The sequence below is a fragment of the Nerophis lumbriciformis genome, linkage group LG21, assembly GCF_033978685.3.
Source record: "Nerophis lumbriciformis linkage group LG21, RoL_Nlum_v2.1, whole genome shotgun sequence".
NCBI lineage: Eukaryota > Metazoa > Chordata > Actinopteri > Syngnathiformes > Syngnathidae > Nerophis > Nerophis lumbriciformis.
This window is the reverse complement of record NC_084568.2, coordinates 2,632,501-2,650,000: the sequence shown is the minus strand read 5'-3', so window position 1 is coordinate 2,650,000 and position 17,500 is coordinate 2,632,501. Positions and strand designations below refer to the sequence as shown.

At 41.2% G+C, this 17,500-nt stretch overlaps 1 protein-coding gene across 4 annotated transcripts in view; it reads left to right on the top strand.

Moving 5' to 3' along the window:
• The window catches only part of LOC133621420 (uncharacterized), a 21,420-nt gene that overhangs the window by 3,156 nt on the left and 764 nt on the right, over positions 1-17,500 (top strand). The window contains exons 2-8 of one of the 4 annotated variants that reach the window (XM_072915635.1): positions 4,404-4,436; positions 4,529-4,684; positions 8,112-8,153; positions 8,266-8,421; positions 12,633-12,758; positions 17,085-17,117; positions 17,211-17,500. The exon at positions 17,211-17,500 is cut by the window's right edge and continues 764 nt beyond it. In XM_072915635.1, the coding sequence (XP_072771736.1) occupies positions 4,404-4,436; positions 4,529-4,684; positions 8,112-8,153; positions 8,266-8,421; positions 12,633-12,758; positions 17,085-17,117; positions 17,211-17,500 (836 nt within the window). Of the gene's footprint in view, positions 1-4,403; positions 4,437-4,528; positions 4,685-8,108; positions 8,166-8,265; positions 8,422-12,632; positions 12,759-17,084; positions 17,118-17,210 lie in introns of all 4 variants that reach the window. The other 3 variants (XM_061983476.1, XM_072915634.1, XM_061983474.1) reach the window with 3 other exon arrangements.

The following is a 17,500-nucleotide window of genomic DNA, read 5'->3' as shown; positions in this document are numbered from 1 at the left end:
GATAATACTAGTACAATGGAAAAACAAGTTGCCTCTACATTGAAACTATTATCTAAAAAAGAAAAACAACACAGAAAGACTTACAAAGTGTACAAGTAAATAGACATGATCTAAATAATAAAAAAGTTAAAGTTAAAGTACCAATGATTGTCACACACACACTAGGTGTGGCGAGATTATTCTCTGCATTTGACCCATCACCCTTGATCACCCCCTGGGAGGTGAGGGGAGCAGTGGGCAGCAGCGGTGGCCGCGCCCGGGAATCATTTTGGTGATTTAACCCCCAATTCCAACCCTTGATGCTGAGTGCCAAGCAGGGAGGTAATGGGTCCCATTTTTATAGTCTTTGGTATGACTCGGCCGGGGTTTGAACTCACAACCTACCCATCTCAGGGCGGACACTCTAATCACTAGGCCACTGAGTAGGTATCAATATCAATCTAACGGGGATTGCAGAGCCTTTTTTGGGGGATAATGAGCAAGCAAGTAACCACAGATCACTTCCCCTTCAACAACAATGACTTTGGGACAAGTTATGATTGATTGATTGAAACTTTTATTAGTAGATTGCACAGTACAGTACATATTCCCGACAATTGACCACTAAATGGTAACACCCCAATAAGTTTTTCAACTTGTTTAAGTCCACGTTAATCAATTCATGGTACAAATATATACTATCATCATAATACAGTCATCACACAAGTTAATCATCAGAGTATATACATTGAATTATTTACATTATTTACAATCCAGGGTGTGGGATGAGGAGGGTTTGGTTGATATCAGCACTTCAGTCATCAACCGACTTAAACAAGTTGAAAAACTTATTGGGGTGTTACCATTTAGTGGTCAATTGTACGGAATATGTACTTCACTGTGCAACCTATTAATAAAAGTCTCAATCAATCAATCAATCAATCAACAGAGAAATGGATATTGAAACAGTGTAGGTCTGACTTGGTAGGATATGTACAGCAAGTAGTGGACATAGAGAGAGAGATCAGAAAGCATAAGAATAAGTATCTACATTTGATTATTTACATTTGATTATTTACATAACTTAGGTTGTTGAACTTGGATATAAGGAGGATGATCTACATGTTTGAGAAGCTGTGGGCTGAACAGATCCAGCTTTAGTGGAACACTAAGCATTATGTATTTATTTCTACTAAAATAGATTTTCTACTTTGTCATGTTCTAACAGCCAGCATGTTTGCACGTTCTAACAGCCAGCATGTTTGCACGTTCTAACAGCCAGCATGTTTGCACGTTCTAACAGCCAGCATGTTTGCACGTTCTAACAGCCAGCATGTTTGCACGTTCTAACAGCGAGCATGTTTGCACGTTCTAACAGCGAGCATGTTTGCACGTTCGAACAGCGAGCATGTTTGCACGTCCTAACAGCCAGCATGTTTGCACGTTCTAACAGCCAGCATGTTTGCACGTTCTAACAGCCAGCATGTTTGCATGTTCTAACAGCGAGGATGTTGCATGTTCTAACAGCCAGCATGTTTGCACGTTCTAACAGCCAGCATGTTTGCATGTTCTAACAGCGAGGATGTTGCATGTTCTAACAGCCAGCATGTTTGCACGTTCTAACAGCGAGCATGTTTGCACGTTCTAACAGCCAGCATGTTTGCACGTTCTAACAGCGAGCATGTTTGCACGTTCTAACAGCCAGCATGTTTGCACGTTCTAACAGCCAGCATGTTTGCACGTTCTAACAGCCAGCATGTTTGCACGTTCTAACAGCCAGCATGTTTGCACGTTCTAACAGCCAGCATGTTTGCACGTTCTAACAGCCAGCATGTTTGCACGTTCTAACAGCGAGCATGTTTGCACGTTCTAACGGCGAGCATGTTTGCACGTTCTAACGGCGAGCATGTTTGCACGTTCTAACAGCGAGCATGTTTGCACGTTCTAACAGCCAGCATGTTTGCACGTTCTAACAGCCAGCATGTTTGCACGTTCTAACAGCCAGCATGTTTGCACGTTCTAACAGCCAGCATGTTTGCACGTTCTAACAGCCAGCATGTTTGCACGTTCTAACAGCCAGCATGTTTGCACGTTCTAACAGCCAGCATGTTTGCACGTTCTAACAGCCAGCATGTTTGCACGTTCTAACAGCCAGCATGTTTGCATGTTCTAACAGCCAGCATGTTTGCACCTTCTAACAGCCAGCATGTTTGCACGTTCTAACAGCCAGCATGTTTGCACGTTCTAACAGCCAGCATGTTTGCACGTTCTAACAGCCAGCATGTTTGCACGTTCTAACAGCCAGCATGTTTGCACGTTCTAACAGCCAGCATGTTTGCATGTTCTAACAGCCAGCATGTTTGCACGTTCTAACAGCCAGCATGTTTGCACGTTCTAACAGCCAGCATGTTTGCATGTTCTAACAGCCAGCATGTTTGCACCTTCTAACAGCCAGCATGTTTGCACGTTCTAACAGCCAGCATGTTTGCACGTTCTAACAGCCAGCATGTTTGCACGTTCTAACAGCCAGCATGTTTGCACGTTCTAACAGCCAGCATGTTTGCACGTTCTAACAGCCAGCATGTTTGCACGTTCTAACAGCAAGCAATTTTTCATGTACGTATTTCAAAGTATTTTACATACAGGTAAAAGCCAGTAAATTAGAATATTTTGAAAAACTTGATTTATTTCAGTAATTGCATTCAAAAGGTGTAACTTGTACATTATATTTATTCATTGCACACAGACTGATGCATTCAAATGTTTATTTCATTTAATTTTGATGATTTGAAGTGGCAACAAATGAAAATCCAAAATTCCGTGTGTCACAAAATTAGAATATTACTTAAGGCTAATACAAAAAAGGGATTTTTAGAAATGTTGGCCAACTGAAAAGTATGAAAATGAAAAATATGAGCATGTACAATACTCAATACTTGGTTGGAGCTCCTTTTGCCTCAATTACTGCGTTAATGCGGCGTGGCATGGAGTCGATGAGTTTCTGGCACTGCTCAGGTGTTATGAGAGCCCAGGTTGCTCTGATAGTGGCCTTCAACTCTTCTGCGTTTTTGGGTCTGGCATTCTGCATCTTCCTTTTCACAATACCCCACAGATTTTCTATGGGGCTAAGGTCAGGGGAGTTGGCGGGCCAATTTAGAACAGAAATACCATGGTCCGTAAACCAGGCACGGGTAGATTTTGCGCTGTGTGCAGGCGCCAAGTCCTGTTGGAACTTGAAATCTCCATCTCCATAGAGCAGGTCAGCAGCAGGAAGCATGAAGTGCTCTAAAACTTGCTGGTAGACGGCTGCGTTGACCCTGGATCTCAGGAAACAGAGTGGACCGACACCAGCAGATGACATGGCACCCCAAACCATCACCCAACCATGCAAATTTTGCATTTCCTTTGGAAATCGAGGTCCCAGAGTCTGGAGGAAGACAGGAGAGGCACAGGATCCACGTTGCCTGAAGTCTAGTGTAAAGTTTCCACCATCAGTGATGGTTTGGGGTGCCATGTCATCTGCTGGTGTCGGTCCACTCTGTTTCCTGAGATCCAGGGTCAACGCAGCCGTCTACCAGCAAGTTTTAGAGCACTTCATGCTTCCTGCTGCTGACCTGCTCTATGGAGATGGAGATTTCAAGTTCCAACAGGACTTGGCGCCTGCACACAGCGCAAAATCTACCCGTGCCTGGTTTACGGACCATGGTATTTCTGCTCTAAATTGGCCCGCCAACTCCCCTGACCTTAGCCCCATAGAAAATCTGTGGGGTATTGTGAAAAGGAAGATGCAGAATGCCAGACCCAAAAACGCAGAAGAGTTGAAGGCCACTATCAGAGCAACCTGGGCTCTCATAACACCTGAGCAGTGCCAGAAACTCATCGACTCCATGCCACGCCGCATTAACGCAGTAATTGAGGCAAAAGGAGCTCCAACCAAGTATTGAGTATTGTACATGCTCATATTTTTCATTTTCATACTTTTCAGTTGGCCAACATTTCTAAAAATCCCTTTTTTGTATTAGCCTTGAGTAATATTCTAATTTTGTGACACACGGAATTTTGGATTTTCATTTGTTGCCACTTCAAATCATCAAAATTAAATGAAATAAACATTTGAATGCATCAGTCTGTGTGCAATGAATAAATATAATGTACAAGTTACACCTTTTGAATGCAATTACTGAAATAAATCAAGTTTTTCAAAATATTCTAATTTACTGGCTTTTACCTGTATGTTAACATTAGCACTTTGTTCGTATGTCAAGCTTTTCTGCTCATTTTGCAGGTTTACACCCAAGTGGTTTTTGTTACTTGATGCTGTTTGGCTAATGTGCTAACTGTAATTTCAGTTCGGCTTTTCAGCATTCACACGCATTTTCTACTAAAATGTAATTTTCTACTTTGTGTATGTATTTACTTTCCAGATTATGCAACATTACAGCAAAGCCAAGACACCGGTGCGTGTTTGTCTTAAACTCAATGCTATATTTGATTTTAATGATGCACATTGGCACCATGATAAATATTATTTCCCTGCTTCCCTCTTTAGAGATGGACCCGCCCTTCAGCTCTATTCCTGAAGAGGCCGTCCAGCCCACTTCCGAACCCTGGTGCCAGCCGGAACTTAGCATTCAGGATGAGGAGGACCAAAAGTTCTCGCTACTTCGGGTTAAAGAAGAACCGGTTCTGCCCACTGAAGAACACGGTAAGGAGGCACATCATCATGGCCGAGACTCGTCTTATAGACTTAGACTTCCTTTTTATTGTCATTCAAATTTGAACTTTACAGCACAGATAAGAACGAAATTTTGTTACATAAGCTCATGGAAGTGCAGGATAAAAAAGCAATACGGTGCATATATAAATAAATAAATATATATATAAATAAATAAATATATATACAGTTAGGTCCATAAATATTTGGACATTGACACAATTTCCAGTATTCCAGCTCTGTACAACACCACAATGGATTTGAAATGAAACAGTCAAGATGTGCTTGAAGTGCAGACTTTGAGCTTTAATTTGAGAGTACCGTATTTTCCGCACCATAAGCCGCCCTGGGTTATAAGCCGCGCCTTCAATGAACGGCATATTTCAAAACTTTGTCCACCTATAAGCCGCCCCGTGTTATAAGCCGCATCTAACTGCGCTAAAGGAATGTCAAAAAAACAGTCAGATAGGTCAGTCAAACTTTAATAATATATTAAAAACCAGCGTGATGTGGGCGCGCATGGAGTCGTATATCAACATGGACGGAGCTGCGTGAAAAAAGCCACCCGGCCTCTTCGCGTAAACTTACCTTAACCACTCGCTCATCTTTTCTTCATCCATCCATCCCTTCGAGTTAGCTTTTATGATGACGCCGGCTGGAAAGGTCTCTTTTGGCAAGGTCTTCCTTTTGAATATCACCATGGGTGGAAGTTTCTGGCCATTAGCATGGCAAGCTAGAACCACAGTGAAGGATGACTTCTCATTCCCTGTGGTGCGAATATTCACCGTACGTGCTCCCGTTGTATCCACAGTGCGGTTCACAGGAATATCAAAAGTCAGTGGAACCTCGTCCATGTTGATAATGTTCTCTGGCCGGATCTTTTTTTCAGCTATCTTGTTTTTACAATATGCACGGAAAGTAGCCAGCTTTTCTTGAAAGTCTTTAGGCAGTTGCTGTGAAATAGTAGTCCGTGTGCGGATGGAGAGATTGCGTCTTGGAAACCTGTCGCTTAGTAGGAGCCATTTTGTGGTCTTTACAGATGTAAACACACAAAGGAAATGAAACGTAATATCCGCGCGCTTCTTCTTCTTCTTCTACGCGGGCGGGTGGTTGCTTACAGTAGAAGAAGAAGCGCTTCCTGTTCTATGGGGGCGGGTGCTTACCTTTGCGGTTGCTTGCGTAGAAGAAGAAGCACTTCCTCTTCTACGGGGAAAAAAGATGGCGGCTGTTTACCGTAGTTGCGAGACCGGAACTTTATGAAAATGAATCTTAATATTAATCCATATATAAAGCGCACCGGGTTATAAGGCGCACTGTCAGCTTTTGAGTAAATTTGTGGTTTTTAGGTGCGGCTAATAGTGCGGAAAATACGGTACATGTTTCTCCTCATTGAGCCAAATTTAATTATGTCTCTGTTTAATTCCTTGCTTCTTGTCTTGTTTAATAGATGTCATCAGTGTTTGAAGCTGACATTGGTATTTATGTCACTTTGTTATATAAGTGTACAGCTCCACTAATGGTCATTGGAGTGTTACTTTCAAAGGCAAAATTAAAGTATTGCTAGAAACATAATTTTATATGGGACTTTATTGTATTATATGTATAGTACATGTTCCAAAAAGAAAAAAAGCATAAAACACTACCAGAATTAGAGATATTACAAGTCAAAGTGATGGTGTAACTAAACATTACCCTATAAGATGACGGCAATTGCATTTTATTGATATTTGAAATGTATTCAATGTTTATAAATGAATATTTAAATATACTAAATGTAAAAAAGGGAATAAATATTCAAAATAATGTAGTTTGGTTACGCCATCATGAGTGCAACACAAGGTTGTAAAAGTTTCAACTACAATTCTTAATAAGATGTCAAAAGCAAACTGAAATCTAATACACACACCTTAAAGATTGATCAATACCTATTTAAATTTAGTAATACATAAATATGATGATTTATCAAAATATAAAAGAAATTTACCTGAACAGAACGCTCATGATGGTTACACCAAAAAGTCACGCTATGAATCGCGTTTTTCCAAGTTTTTGGGGGCATTTTTATGCTATTTCCAAGCATCCCCTTTTTTATTAGGGCCCGCATGGCCCATTGTATAAGGACTCCCTTTTGGGAGTCCTTATGCAATGGGACAGAAGGACCTATTGAATTTGTAAGGTTTTATTCTTTCTTCTTCTTATTATTATTATTCTTCCGCAACTTTGCGCTGTAATTTGACCCCCTTAACATACTTCAAAACTCACCAAATTTTACACACACACATCAGTAATATACGGCAAAACTTTTTATCAAAAAACCAAACCTCAAAACTCAAAATTGCGCTCTAGCGCCCCCTACGAAAAAAAAAAACTAGACTGCCTGTAACTCCCACTAGGAAGGTCGGAGAGACATGAAACAAAAACCTTTATGTAGGTGTGACTTAGACCTAGATTTCATAATAGTACATTCTCAAAAGAAAGTTGGCAATTCCCCCTTCAAGACAAAAAAGTACTAAAAACAGTAACTTTTGCCTCTTTCAGCTGTATTTTCACCCTCTTAACATGCTTCAAAACTCACCAAACTGAACACACACATCAGGACTGGCAAAAATTGCGATCTAATGAAAAAAACCTAACCCCAAATCTGCGCAATTTTGAATAAAACGCAGAAAAAACTGCTCCTCGGAAGAAAAAAATGACAAAACTGCCTGTAACTCCCACTGGGAAGGTCGGAGAGACATGAAACAAAAACCTCTATGTAGGTCTCACTTAGACCTACATTTCATATATTGACAACCCCCAGCAAAAATCAACAGGAAGTTTGCAATTTCCCCTTCAAAACAATTTTTTTTTTATAAAGCGGTCACTTCTCTTCAAACATTATCTCCTCTGAGCGCGTTTGTCGTATCAGCTTCAAAATAACACAGGAGAGAGATTGAACCCTTCCAAATAAAAGTTATCGAAATAATTTTTCTAACTGCTCCGGTTTTGATTTTATGAGCCTTCAAAGAACCGCTGCGCTGATGCTGCTGCGCTGCTGTTTTTTTTAAGATGGCTGCTTAAAAGCAGGAAGCACCAACGTGCCCACACAATGCAGACAAGGTAGGTACACTAGACAAAAGTCTTGGGACACTTCAGACTAAAAGTAGACAAAAGTATTGGGACACTTAGGACTAGCACCTGCCAAATACGCGGGCCCGACCAATGCTGCTTGCAGCTTTAATTATTGTTGATTTTAAAATGGTCCAACTAATGCATATTATATATGCATGCCCTAGTAAACAAAACAAAAAGTCATATTTATTTTGATTGTTACATTTTGAAGTACATTTGTGCAGGTGGGTGCGAATGTACCCATTACCAGAGCTGTACACTTTAACATGCCGATATTTTTTTTTTCTTGCACTTCTCTTTCTAGCAGATCACAGTTCCAGTGTCCATACATCAGAGCCAAATCCTCCACAACCCCCACTAGGTAAAATGCCTTCATTTACACATGACAGTATCATAGCAGCACCGTGATGAAAGTGCTTCCTAATTCTCCATGACACGACTCCAACATCCTTTTTTTCCCCTAGACCTGCCGTTAGCGTTCACCTCATGTGCGGACTTTCTTCAGTGGGCTTGCAGTGACAGCTGTCCTTACTGCATCAAGGGATGTCAGGCCACAGAAGCACATCTGATGAGAAGACATTATTCCTTTGCCGTGCATTTCAATGAAGACGGAATAGGTAAGTGTTATTTGCACTAGGGTTGTACGCTATACCGCTATTGGTATAGTGCCGCCATACTAATGAATCATACTCTGTACTATACCGCCTCTAAAAAGTACCGGACCCGTGTCGTGACATTAGGGCTGCAGCTAACGATTATTTTTCTATCGATTAATCTATAGATTATTTTTTCGATTAATCGGTTAATCTATAGATTATTTTTTCCGATTAATCTATAGATTATTGTTCCTTTTACCGATTATTTTTTTTATTTAAAATGAAGAGGAAAAAATAAATGTAGGCCAGTTTTTTCAAAAGGCATGGCTTTTATTTACAAAAAAAAAGTATGGCCACTCAGTCAACATTGACAACAACATGACAAAATATTCTGTAACAATGTAAACATTTAAAACTTTTAACATTTAACAAAATTAAAAGTAGCTTATTTGCTTTTTAATGTGCAAATATAAAAGTAAACATCCAGTGCAAATCTTAATATTCTGGAATAGTATAAGCATTTCAAAAGTAAAAGTATTGCTTATTTTGCTTTAAAATGTGCAAAAATAAAGATAAACATCCAATACAAAAAAGTGCAAAACGGAAATATCCTGTAACAAGTGTAAACATTTCAACAAAAGTAAAAGTATTGCTTATTTGCTAAAATGTGCAAAAATAAAGCTAAACATCCAATACAAAAAAGTGTACAGTGTAAACATTTCAACAAAAGTAAAAGTATTGCTTATTTTGCTTAATAACACAACAATGATAGTATGATTAAAGTGAAAGTTAATTGTTGGTTTGTACATAGTATATGTAACTGTTAATGTTGTAAAAGGTATTTGCACAACTAATTAACGTTAGCGTTTGTGACACGTCTTGTGCCGTGGGGTTCTTTCAGGACCGACAGACTGAACGCCAGACGGCTTTGCCAGGTTTACAATCTTTTCATTTTACACAAAGTCTTTTCTCTTCCAACTCTTTTCTCTTTCTTTCCTCGCTTTTCAGCTCCTCTTCCTCGCTCGCTCGTCGTCCCCTGTCTCTTGCGGCGTCGCTCCCGGCGCGCCCCGCCTCACCGCTCGCTCGCCGCCGCCGCCGCCGCCGCCTCTCCACAGCGTTAAAGAGGAGCGCGTCTTTGTAAACACTGAACAGGCACGCCAAACGCGCCTCTCAGAGCAAACGGTGCTTTAGTTTATGAATTTACAACGCAGATACAAATGACACATTCATGTTTTTGTGTAATAATGACAACGTATACGCACGCGGACGAATGACTTGTTGATGGTGATGGCAAGAACGCTGTCGGGGGTTTTCTTTTCAAATGTTCGTTCATAGCCGTTGTGCTGCTATGATAGGCCATTTCCGCTCGACACAGTGTGCATACAACAACATTATTAGGCCGTTTATTGAAATACTCCCACACTTTTGACGACTTTTGGCGTGCTTTTTTCCCCTCGCTCGCATCGTCTGCTTTGCGCTCCGCCATGACAGTAGTGTGACGTAAATATGCGACGCGCCGACGCACAAAAACGGCGTCGACGTATTTACGTAACCGATGACGTCGACTACGTCGACGCGTCGTTTCAGCCTTACGTGACATTGCTGGATTTTGAGCAGAGGAGCATGTTCGGCAGCACGCCATACCTGCCAACTACTCCGGTTTTCCCGTAATTAGTACGGTTTTCATCAACCTATTCCGGGTTACGGTTGCAGTAATAAAAAATACGGTTTTTCATTAATTACATTTTTTTATTTTTTTTTAAAGTTTTATTCACGAAATCGCGTAACAACAATGACAATCGACACTGCTTCCCGTAACTTCCTATCGATCCATTCCGAATGCCATGCGCGAGGCTATTTATAGCACCGCTGCCAAGCACGAGGCACCAGTTGCCATTGTTTCCAAACGAGCGAACGATCATGGAATCAGCCGGAGAAAAATCGCAAACGAGTCTTAAACCGAAAAGAAAACTGCAGTCATTCCGTGAAGAATATTCAAAAGCCTATCCGGGAATAATTATCCGTTCCAAAAAGGGTGAAAACTACGCGAATTGCACCTTGTGCAGACAAGATTTTTCGATCGGACACGGAGGAATTAGCGATGTAAAAGACCACGTTGGGACAAAAAAAACACAAGTCTAATGCCGTTGCTAAATTTGGATTTTAGCCACAAAAAGGTAATGACACCAATGTTATCTATTGGAATTGTTTAGTACTGTTATACTGTTAAAAGTGTTTATACTATTTATGCTTTCAAGTCCAAGTTGAAGAAATCTTGTTAAATGTTGACAGCATAACTACCAAAATACAGAAGTATGTCCTTAATATTTTTGCAGTGCTATTTCTGTTGAAAAGTTCAAATGATTACATTAGAGATGTGATGTGCCACTTTTCAAGTGTCTGATGGCTTAAATTCATTTTCATTAATTTTTCATATTTTGAATTCTTTTGAAAGGCTTACAAAAAAACTACATTTGAATTGTAATTCCATGCTATTGACAGGACTATTAATTTTAATGAAGTTAGCTTACCATGTTTACAGTATGATAATTGTGATAGAAATGTGAATTTTAGGCACAGAATATTTTTTACAATTGAACAAGGCAGTAGATTATACAAGCTTGGACAGAAAGTTAATAATGACACCAATTTTTTTTTTAATGGAATTGTTTAGTACTGTTTTACCATTTGTTTACTGTAAAAAGTGTTTATACTGTTTATACTTTCAATGAACAAATTGAAGTCTTGTGAAAGGTTGACAGGATAACTGGCATTAACTGTCAAAATAATTTCAAACTATTGAAGTTAGCTTACAGAATAAACATGTCAATCAACCCATATGATTTTTGCTGTAATATTTTTGTTTTGAAAAGTCACTGTGACTGATAGAAAAGTGATGCTTTTAGCAACATTTTAACCTGTCTGAATGCTAATAATCATTTTGCGGACCCTGGCTACTAGGTTTTTCTGATTTCAAAAGTTGGCAGGTATGGCACGCGCACACAGAGTACTTACAAGCAGACACAGTGTGTAGACAGAAAAGGGAGAATGGATGCATTTTGGCCTAAAAAGTAAAGATAAAGGTGAAGTTATAACACTGAAACACCCTCAGGAAGAGGTGCTTTAAGACATGGCTAGCTCGTTAGCAGCTAACATCCATCCGCAGTCGGCAGTGTTTAAACTACTTCTAAATCACTTATCCTTGTTTCCATGGCGACAAATAAAGTATGTTTCTTACAAGTATCATTATCACTGCATGACGAGGAGTAGCTAAACATGCTTCACTACACACCGTAGGAGGATACAATAGCTCACCGGCGTCACAATGTAAACAAACGCCATGGGTGGATCTACACCTGACATCCACTGTAATGATACCAAGTACAAGAGCGTATCTAGTCGATACAATCGATATGTTTTGGCATAACATCTTTTTTCGTTTTTTTTCTATTTGTATTATGTTTATAAAGTCAGTAAATAAGTCCCTGGACACATGAGGACTTTGAATATGACCAATGTATGATCCTGTAACTACTTGGTATCGGATTGATACCCAAATTTGTGGTATCTTCCAAAACTAATGTAAAGTATCAAAGAAGAGAAGAATAAGTGATTATTACATTTTAACAGAAGTGTAGATAGAACATGTTGAAACAGAAAATAAGCAGATATTAACAGTAAATGAACAAGTAGATTAATAATCCATTTTTACAGTTTGTCCTTTATAATGTGTACAAAATAATAGGTGTATAAATGACACAATATGTTACTGCATAGACTAATTAGGAGTCTTTGTTTGTTTACTTACTACTAAAAGACAAGTTGTCTAGTATGTTCACTATTTTATTTAAAGGGGAACATTATCACAATTTCAGAAGGGTTAAAACCATTAAAAATCAGTTCCCAGTGGCTTATTTTATTTATCGAAGTTTTTTTCAAAATTTTACCCATCACACAATAGCCCTAAAAAAAGCTTCAAAGTGCCTGATTTTAACCTCCCGTCCATTTTCCTGTGACGTCACATAGTGATGCCAACACAAACAAACATGGCGCATAGAACAGCAAGCCCTGTGTATGCCTTTCTGTGAAAGTAAATATGACTTTAGTCGACATTAAACAGTTGGACATGGGCGATCAAACATTTCAATATGTTCTTAAAGGTCACCATTGTTTTTTAGTAGTACTTAAATTGTGTTTTTAGTTGCTGATCTCCCATATTTTCCCCCTTTTAGATACATTTGTGGTGCCGTGCATGTGCAAAGATCTGGTCCAGGGCAGAAGTCACTGGCACTGTCCGTACTGCCGGAAAATTTTAAACCGGAAAGGAAACTTTGAGGGCCACGTATCTAAGAAACATGGTAAGTAAGTCCGGCTCTACTTTTTTATTTACTTACATTTATTGTAGTTCATTTGTGTCAATACTGAATAGCAGTACTCTGGTAGTATTGGCCCTTTCTTCCTCCGCCTTGTCATCCCCCATTTTGCATCCGATTCAATTGTATTTTTTATTTTCTTTCCCCTCATCCGATTCAAACTATCCATCCATCCATCCATCCATCTTCTTCCGCTTATCCGAGGTCGGGTCGCGGGGGCAGCAGCCTAAGCAGGGAAGCCCAGACTTCCCTCTCCCCAGCCACTTCGTCCAGCTCCTCCCGGGGGATCCCGAGGCGTTCCCAGGCCAGCCGGGCGAGATAGTCTTCCCAGCGTGTCCTGGGTCTTCCCCGTGGCCTCCTACCGGTCGGACGTGCCCTAAACACCTCCCGAGGGAGGCGATCGGGTGGCATCCTGACCAGATGCCCGATCCGGACGGCTTCGAAGCGATTCTGGACCACCATCCGCCGCCTCAGGAAGGGGAAGCAGTGCACTATCAACACCGTGTATGGCGAGGATGGTGTTCTGCTGACCTCGACTGCGGATGTTGTGGATCAGTGGAGGGAATACTTCGAAGACCTCCTCAATCCCACCAACACGTCTTCCTATGAGGAAGCAGTGCCTGGGGAATCTGTGGTGGGCTCTTCTATTTTTGGGGCTGAGGTAGTTAAAAAGCTCCTTGGTGGCAAGGCCCCGGGGGTGGATGAGATCCGCCCGGAGTTCCTTAAGGCTCTGGATGCTGTGGGGCTGTCTTGGTTGACAAGACTCTCCAGCATCCCGTGGACATCGGGGGCGGTACCTCTGGATTGGCAGACCGGGGTGGTGGTTCCTCTCTTTAAGAAGGGGAACCGGAGGGTGTGTTCTAACTATCGTGGGATCACACTCCTCAGCCTTCCCGGTAAGGTCTATTCAGGTGTACTGGAGAGGAGGCTACGCCGGATAGTCGAACCTCGGATTCAGGAGGAACAGTGTGGTTTTCGTCCTGGTCGTGGAACTGTGGACCAGCTCTATACTCTCGGCAGGGTCCTTGAGGGTGCATGGGAGTTTGCCCAACCAGTCTACATGTGTTTTGTGGACTTGGAGAAGGCATTCGACCGTGTCCCTCGGGAAGTCCTGTGGGGAGTGCTCAGAGAGTATGGGGTATCGGACTGTCTGATTTTGGCGGTCCGCTCCCTGTATGATCAGTGTCAGAGCTTGGTCCGCATTGCCGGCAGTAAGTCGGACACGTTTCCAGTGAGGGTTGGACTCCGCCAAGGCTGCCCTTTGTCACCCATTCTGTTCATAACTTTTATGGACAGAATTTCTAGGCGCAGTCAAGGCGTTGAGGGGATCTGGTTTGGTGGCTGCAGGATTAGGTCTCTGCTTTTTGCAGATGATGTGGTCCTGATGGCTTCATCTGGCCAGGATCTTCAGCTCTCGCTGGATCGGTTCGCAGCCGAGTGTGAAGCGACTGGGATGAGAATCAGCACCTCCAAGTCCGAGTCCATGGTTCTCGCCCGGAAAAGGGTGGAATGCCATCTTCGGGTTGGGGAGGAGACCCTGCCCCAAGTGGAGGAGTTCAAGTACCTCGGAGTCTTGTTCACAAGTGAGGGAAGAGTGGATCGTGAGATCGACAGGCGGATCGGTGCGGCATCTTCAGTAATGCGGACGCTGTATCGATCCGTTGTGGTGAAGAAGGAGCTGAGCCGGAAGGCAAAGCTCTCAATTTACCGGTCGATCTACGTTCCAATCCTCACCTATGGTCATGAGCTTTGGGTTATGACCGAAAGGACAAGATCACGGGTACAAGCGGCCGAAATGAGTTTCCTCCGCCGGGTGGCGAGGCTCTCCCTTAGAGATAGGGTGAGAAGCTCTGTCATCCGGGGGGAGCTCAAAGTAAAGCCGCTGCTCCTCCACATCGAGAGGAGCCAGATGAGGTGGTTCGGGCATCTGGTCAGGATGCCCGATTCAAACTAGTCCTCCAAATATTCGGTCCATTCATGACATGCGTGCTACATACCTGCCAACTACTCCGGTTTTCCCGTAATTAGTACGGTTTTCATCAACCTATTCCGGGTTACGGTTGCAGTGATAAAAAATACAGTTTTTCATTAATTAAAAAAAATAAAAAAAAATTTTAAGTTTTATTCACGAAATCGCGTAACAACAATGACAATCGACACTGCTTCCCGTAACTTCCTATCGAGCCATTCCGAATGCCATGCGCGAGGCTATTTATAGCACCGCTGCCAAGCACGAGGCACCAGTTGCCATTGTTTCCAAACGAGCGAACGATCATGGAATCAGCCGGACGAAAAATCGCATACGAGTCTTAAACCGAAAAGAAAACTGCAGTCATTCCGTGAAGAATATTCAAAAGCCTATCCGGGAATAATTATCCCTTCCAAAAAGGGTGAAAACTACGCGAATTGCACCTTGTGCAGACAAGATTTTTCGATCGGACACGGAGGAATTAGCGATGTAAAAGACCACGTTGGGACAAAAAAACACAAGTCTAATGCCGTTGCTAGCGATACAAGTGGAAAACTTTCAACGTTTTTCGTCGCCCAAACAGATTCTGTGGATGTGATAAATGCAGAAGTTTTATTTACGGAGGCAATAATTGAGCATGGACTTCCAATCGCACTGGCTGATCACATGGGACAGTTAAATGTTTGTAATGCAACCTTTAAAAATCATTACGCAGTGATCGCGGTCCCAAAAATAAACTTTTCTTGCATGATAATGTCCAGAAAAACTCACTTTATATTACTATAGAGTACTTTTAACGAATGAGTTTGATGGTTTATCACAAACCTTAAATGAAAGAAGTCCTTTGTTCTCCTGCACCATGCATGAGCTTTGGCCTTGCTTCGTGTTTGGTGCGCAATCCTGTCTGCTGTATTTCACAGCACGTCTTTGACAACTTGATGTGGCATAAAACATTTAAAACAAAAGGGTTATAGGAACAATCACTTTCAGTGTTTTATGCCACTTCAAGTTGTCAGGTAAAGGTAATGACACCAACTGCCACAAGTGGAACAAACATTTGAAACAAAGGGGTTATAGGAACAATCACTTTCAGTGTTTTATGCCACTTCAAGTAAACTTATCATAAAGTTACCATATCATTTTTGCAGTATGATCAATCTGATAGAATACATTTGGATTTTAGCCACAAAAAGGTAATGACACCAATGTTATCTATTGGAATTGTTTAGTACTGTTATACTGTTAAAAGTGTTTATACTATTTATGCTTTCAAGTCCAAGTTGAAGAAATCTTGTTAAATGTTGACAGCATAACTACCAAAATACAGAAGTATGTCCTTAATATTTTTGCAGTGCTATTTCTGTTGAAAAGTTCAAAGGATTACATTAGAGATGTGATGTGCCACTTTTCAAGTGTCTGATGGCTTAAATTAATTTTCATGAATTTTTCATATTTTGAATTCTTTTGAAAGGCTTACAAAAAAACTACATTTGAATTGTAATTCCATGCTATTGACAGGACTATTAATTTTAATGAAGTTAGCTTACCATGTTTACAGTATGATAATTGTGATAGAAATGTGAATTTTAGGCACAGAATATTTTTTACAATTGAACAAGGCAGTAGATTATACAAGCTTGGACAGAAAGTTAATAATGACACCAATTTTTTTTTTTATGGAATTGTTTAGTACTGTTTTACCATTTGTTTACTGTAAAAAGTGTTTATACTTTCAATGAACAAATTGAAGTCTTGTGAAAGGTTGACAGGATAACTGGCATTGACTGTCAAAATAATTTCAAACTATTGAAGTTAGCTTACAGAATAAACATGTCAATCAACCCATATGATTTTTGCTGTAATATTTTTGTTTTGAAAAGTCACTGTGACTGATAGAAAAGTGATGGTTTTAGCAACATTTTAACCTGTCTGAATGAAATCAATCATTTTGCGTCGGGGGGCGAAGGAACCCCCCACCAGGACTTTGTCCTGGACCGACCGGGGCCTGCGGCCCCTGGACCCTGGCTACTAGGTTTTTCTGATTTCAAAAGTTGGCAGGTATGTTAACGAGGCAAGAGGGTCTTCCAGCTCTGGCTTTTACATGTTGTCCTAGCCCGGTCGCTGCTAGCATGTGTACTCGTTCGGTACACCTCCGAACCGAACCGGAACCCCCGTACTGAAACGGTTCAACACAAATACACGTACCGTTACACCCCTACATCCAAGTGGTTTTTGTTGCTTGATGCTATTTGGCTAATGTGCTAACTGTCATTTCAGTTCGGCTATTCAGCATTTTCTACTAACATTTATTTTTCTACTTTGTGTATGTTTTTACTTTCCAGGTTATGCAACATTACAGCAAAGCCAAGACACCGGTGCGTGTTTGTCTTAATCTCAATGCCATGTTTGATTTTTAATGATGCACATTGGCACCATGATGAATATTATTTCCCTGCTTCCCTCTTTAGAGATGGACCCGCCCTTCAGCTCTATTCCTGAAGAGGCCGTCCCACCCACTTCCGAACCCTGGTGCCAGCCGGAACTTAGCATTCAGGATGAGGAGGACCAAAGGTTCTCACTACTTGGGGTTAAAAAAGAACCGGGTCCGCCAACGGGAGAGCAAAGTAAGAATGGCCAAGGCTCGTCTTATAATGTCATGTATGTGGAAAGTTCTGGCCAAGAATTCCATGAAATAGAAGGAATGGAGAGTAATGATGGTCTTAATATGAAGGTCAGTTATAAGCACACTCCCTCTTCA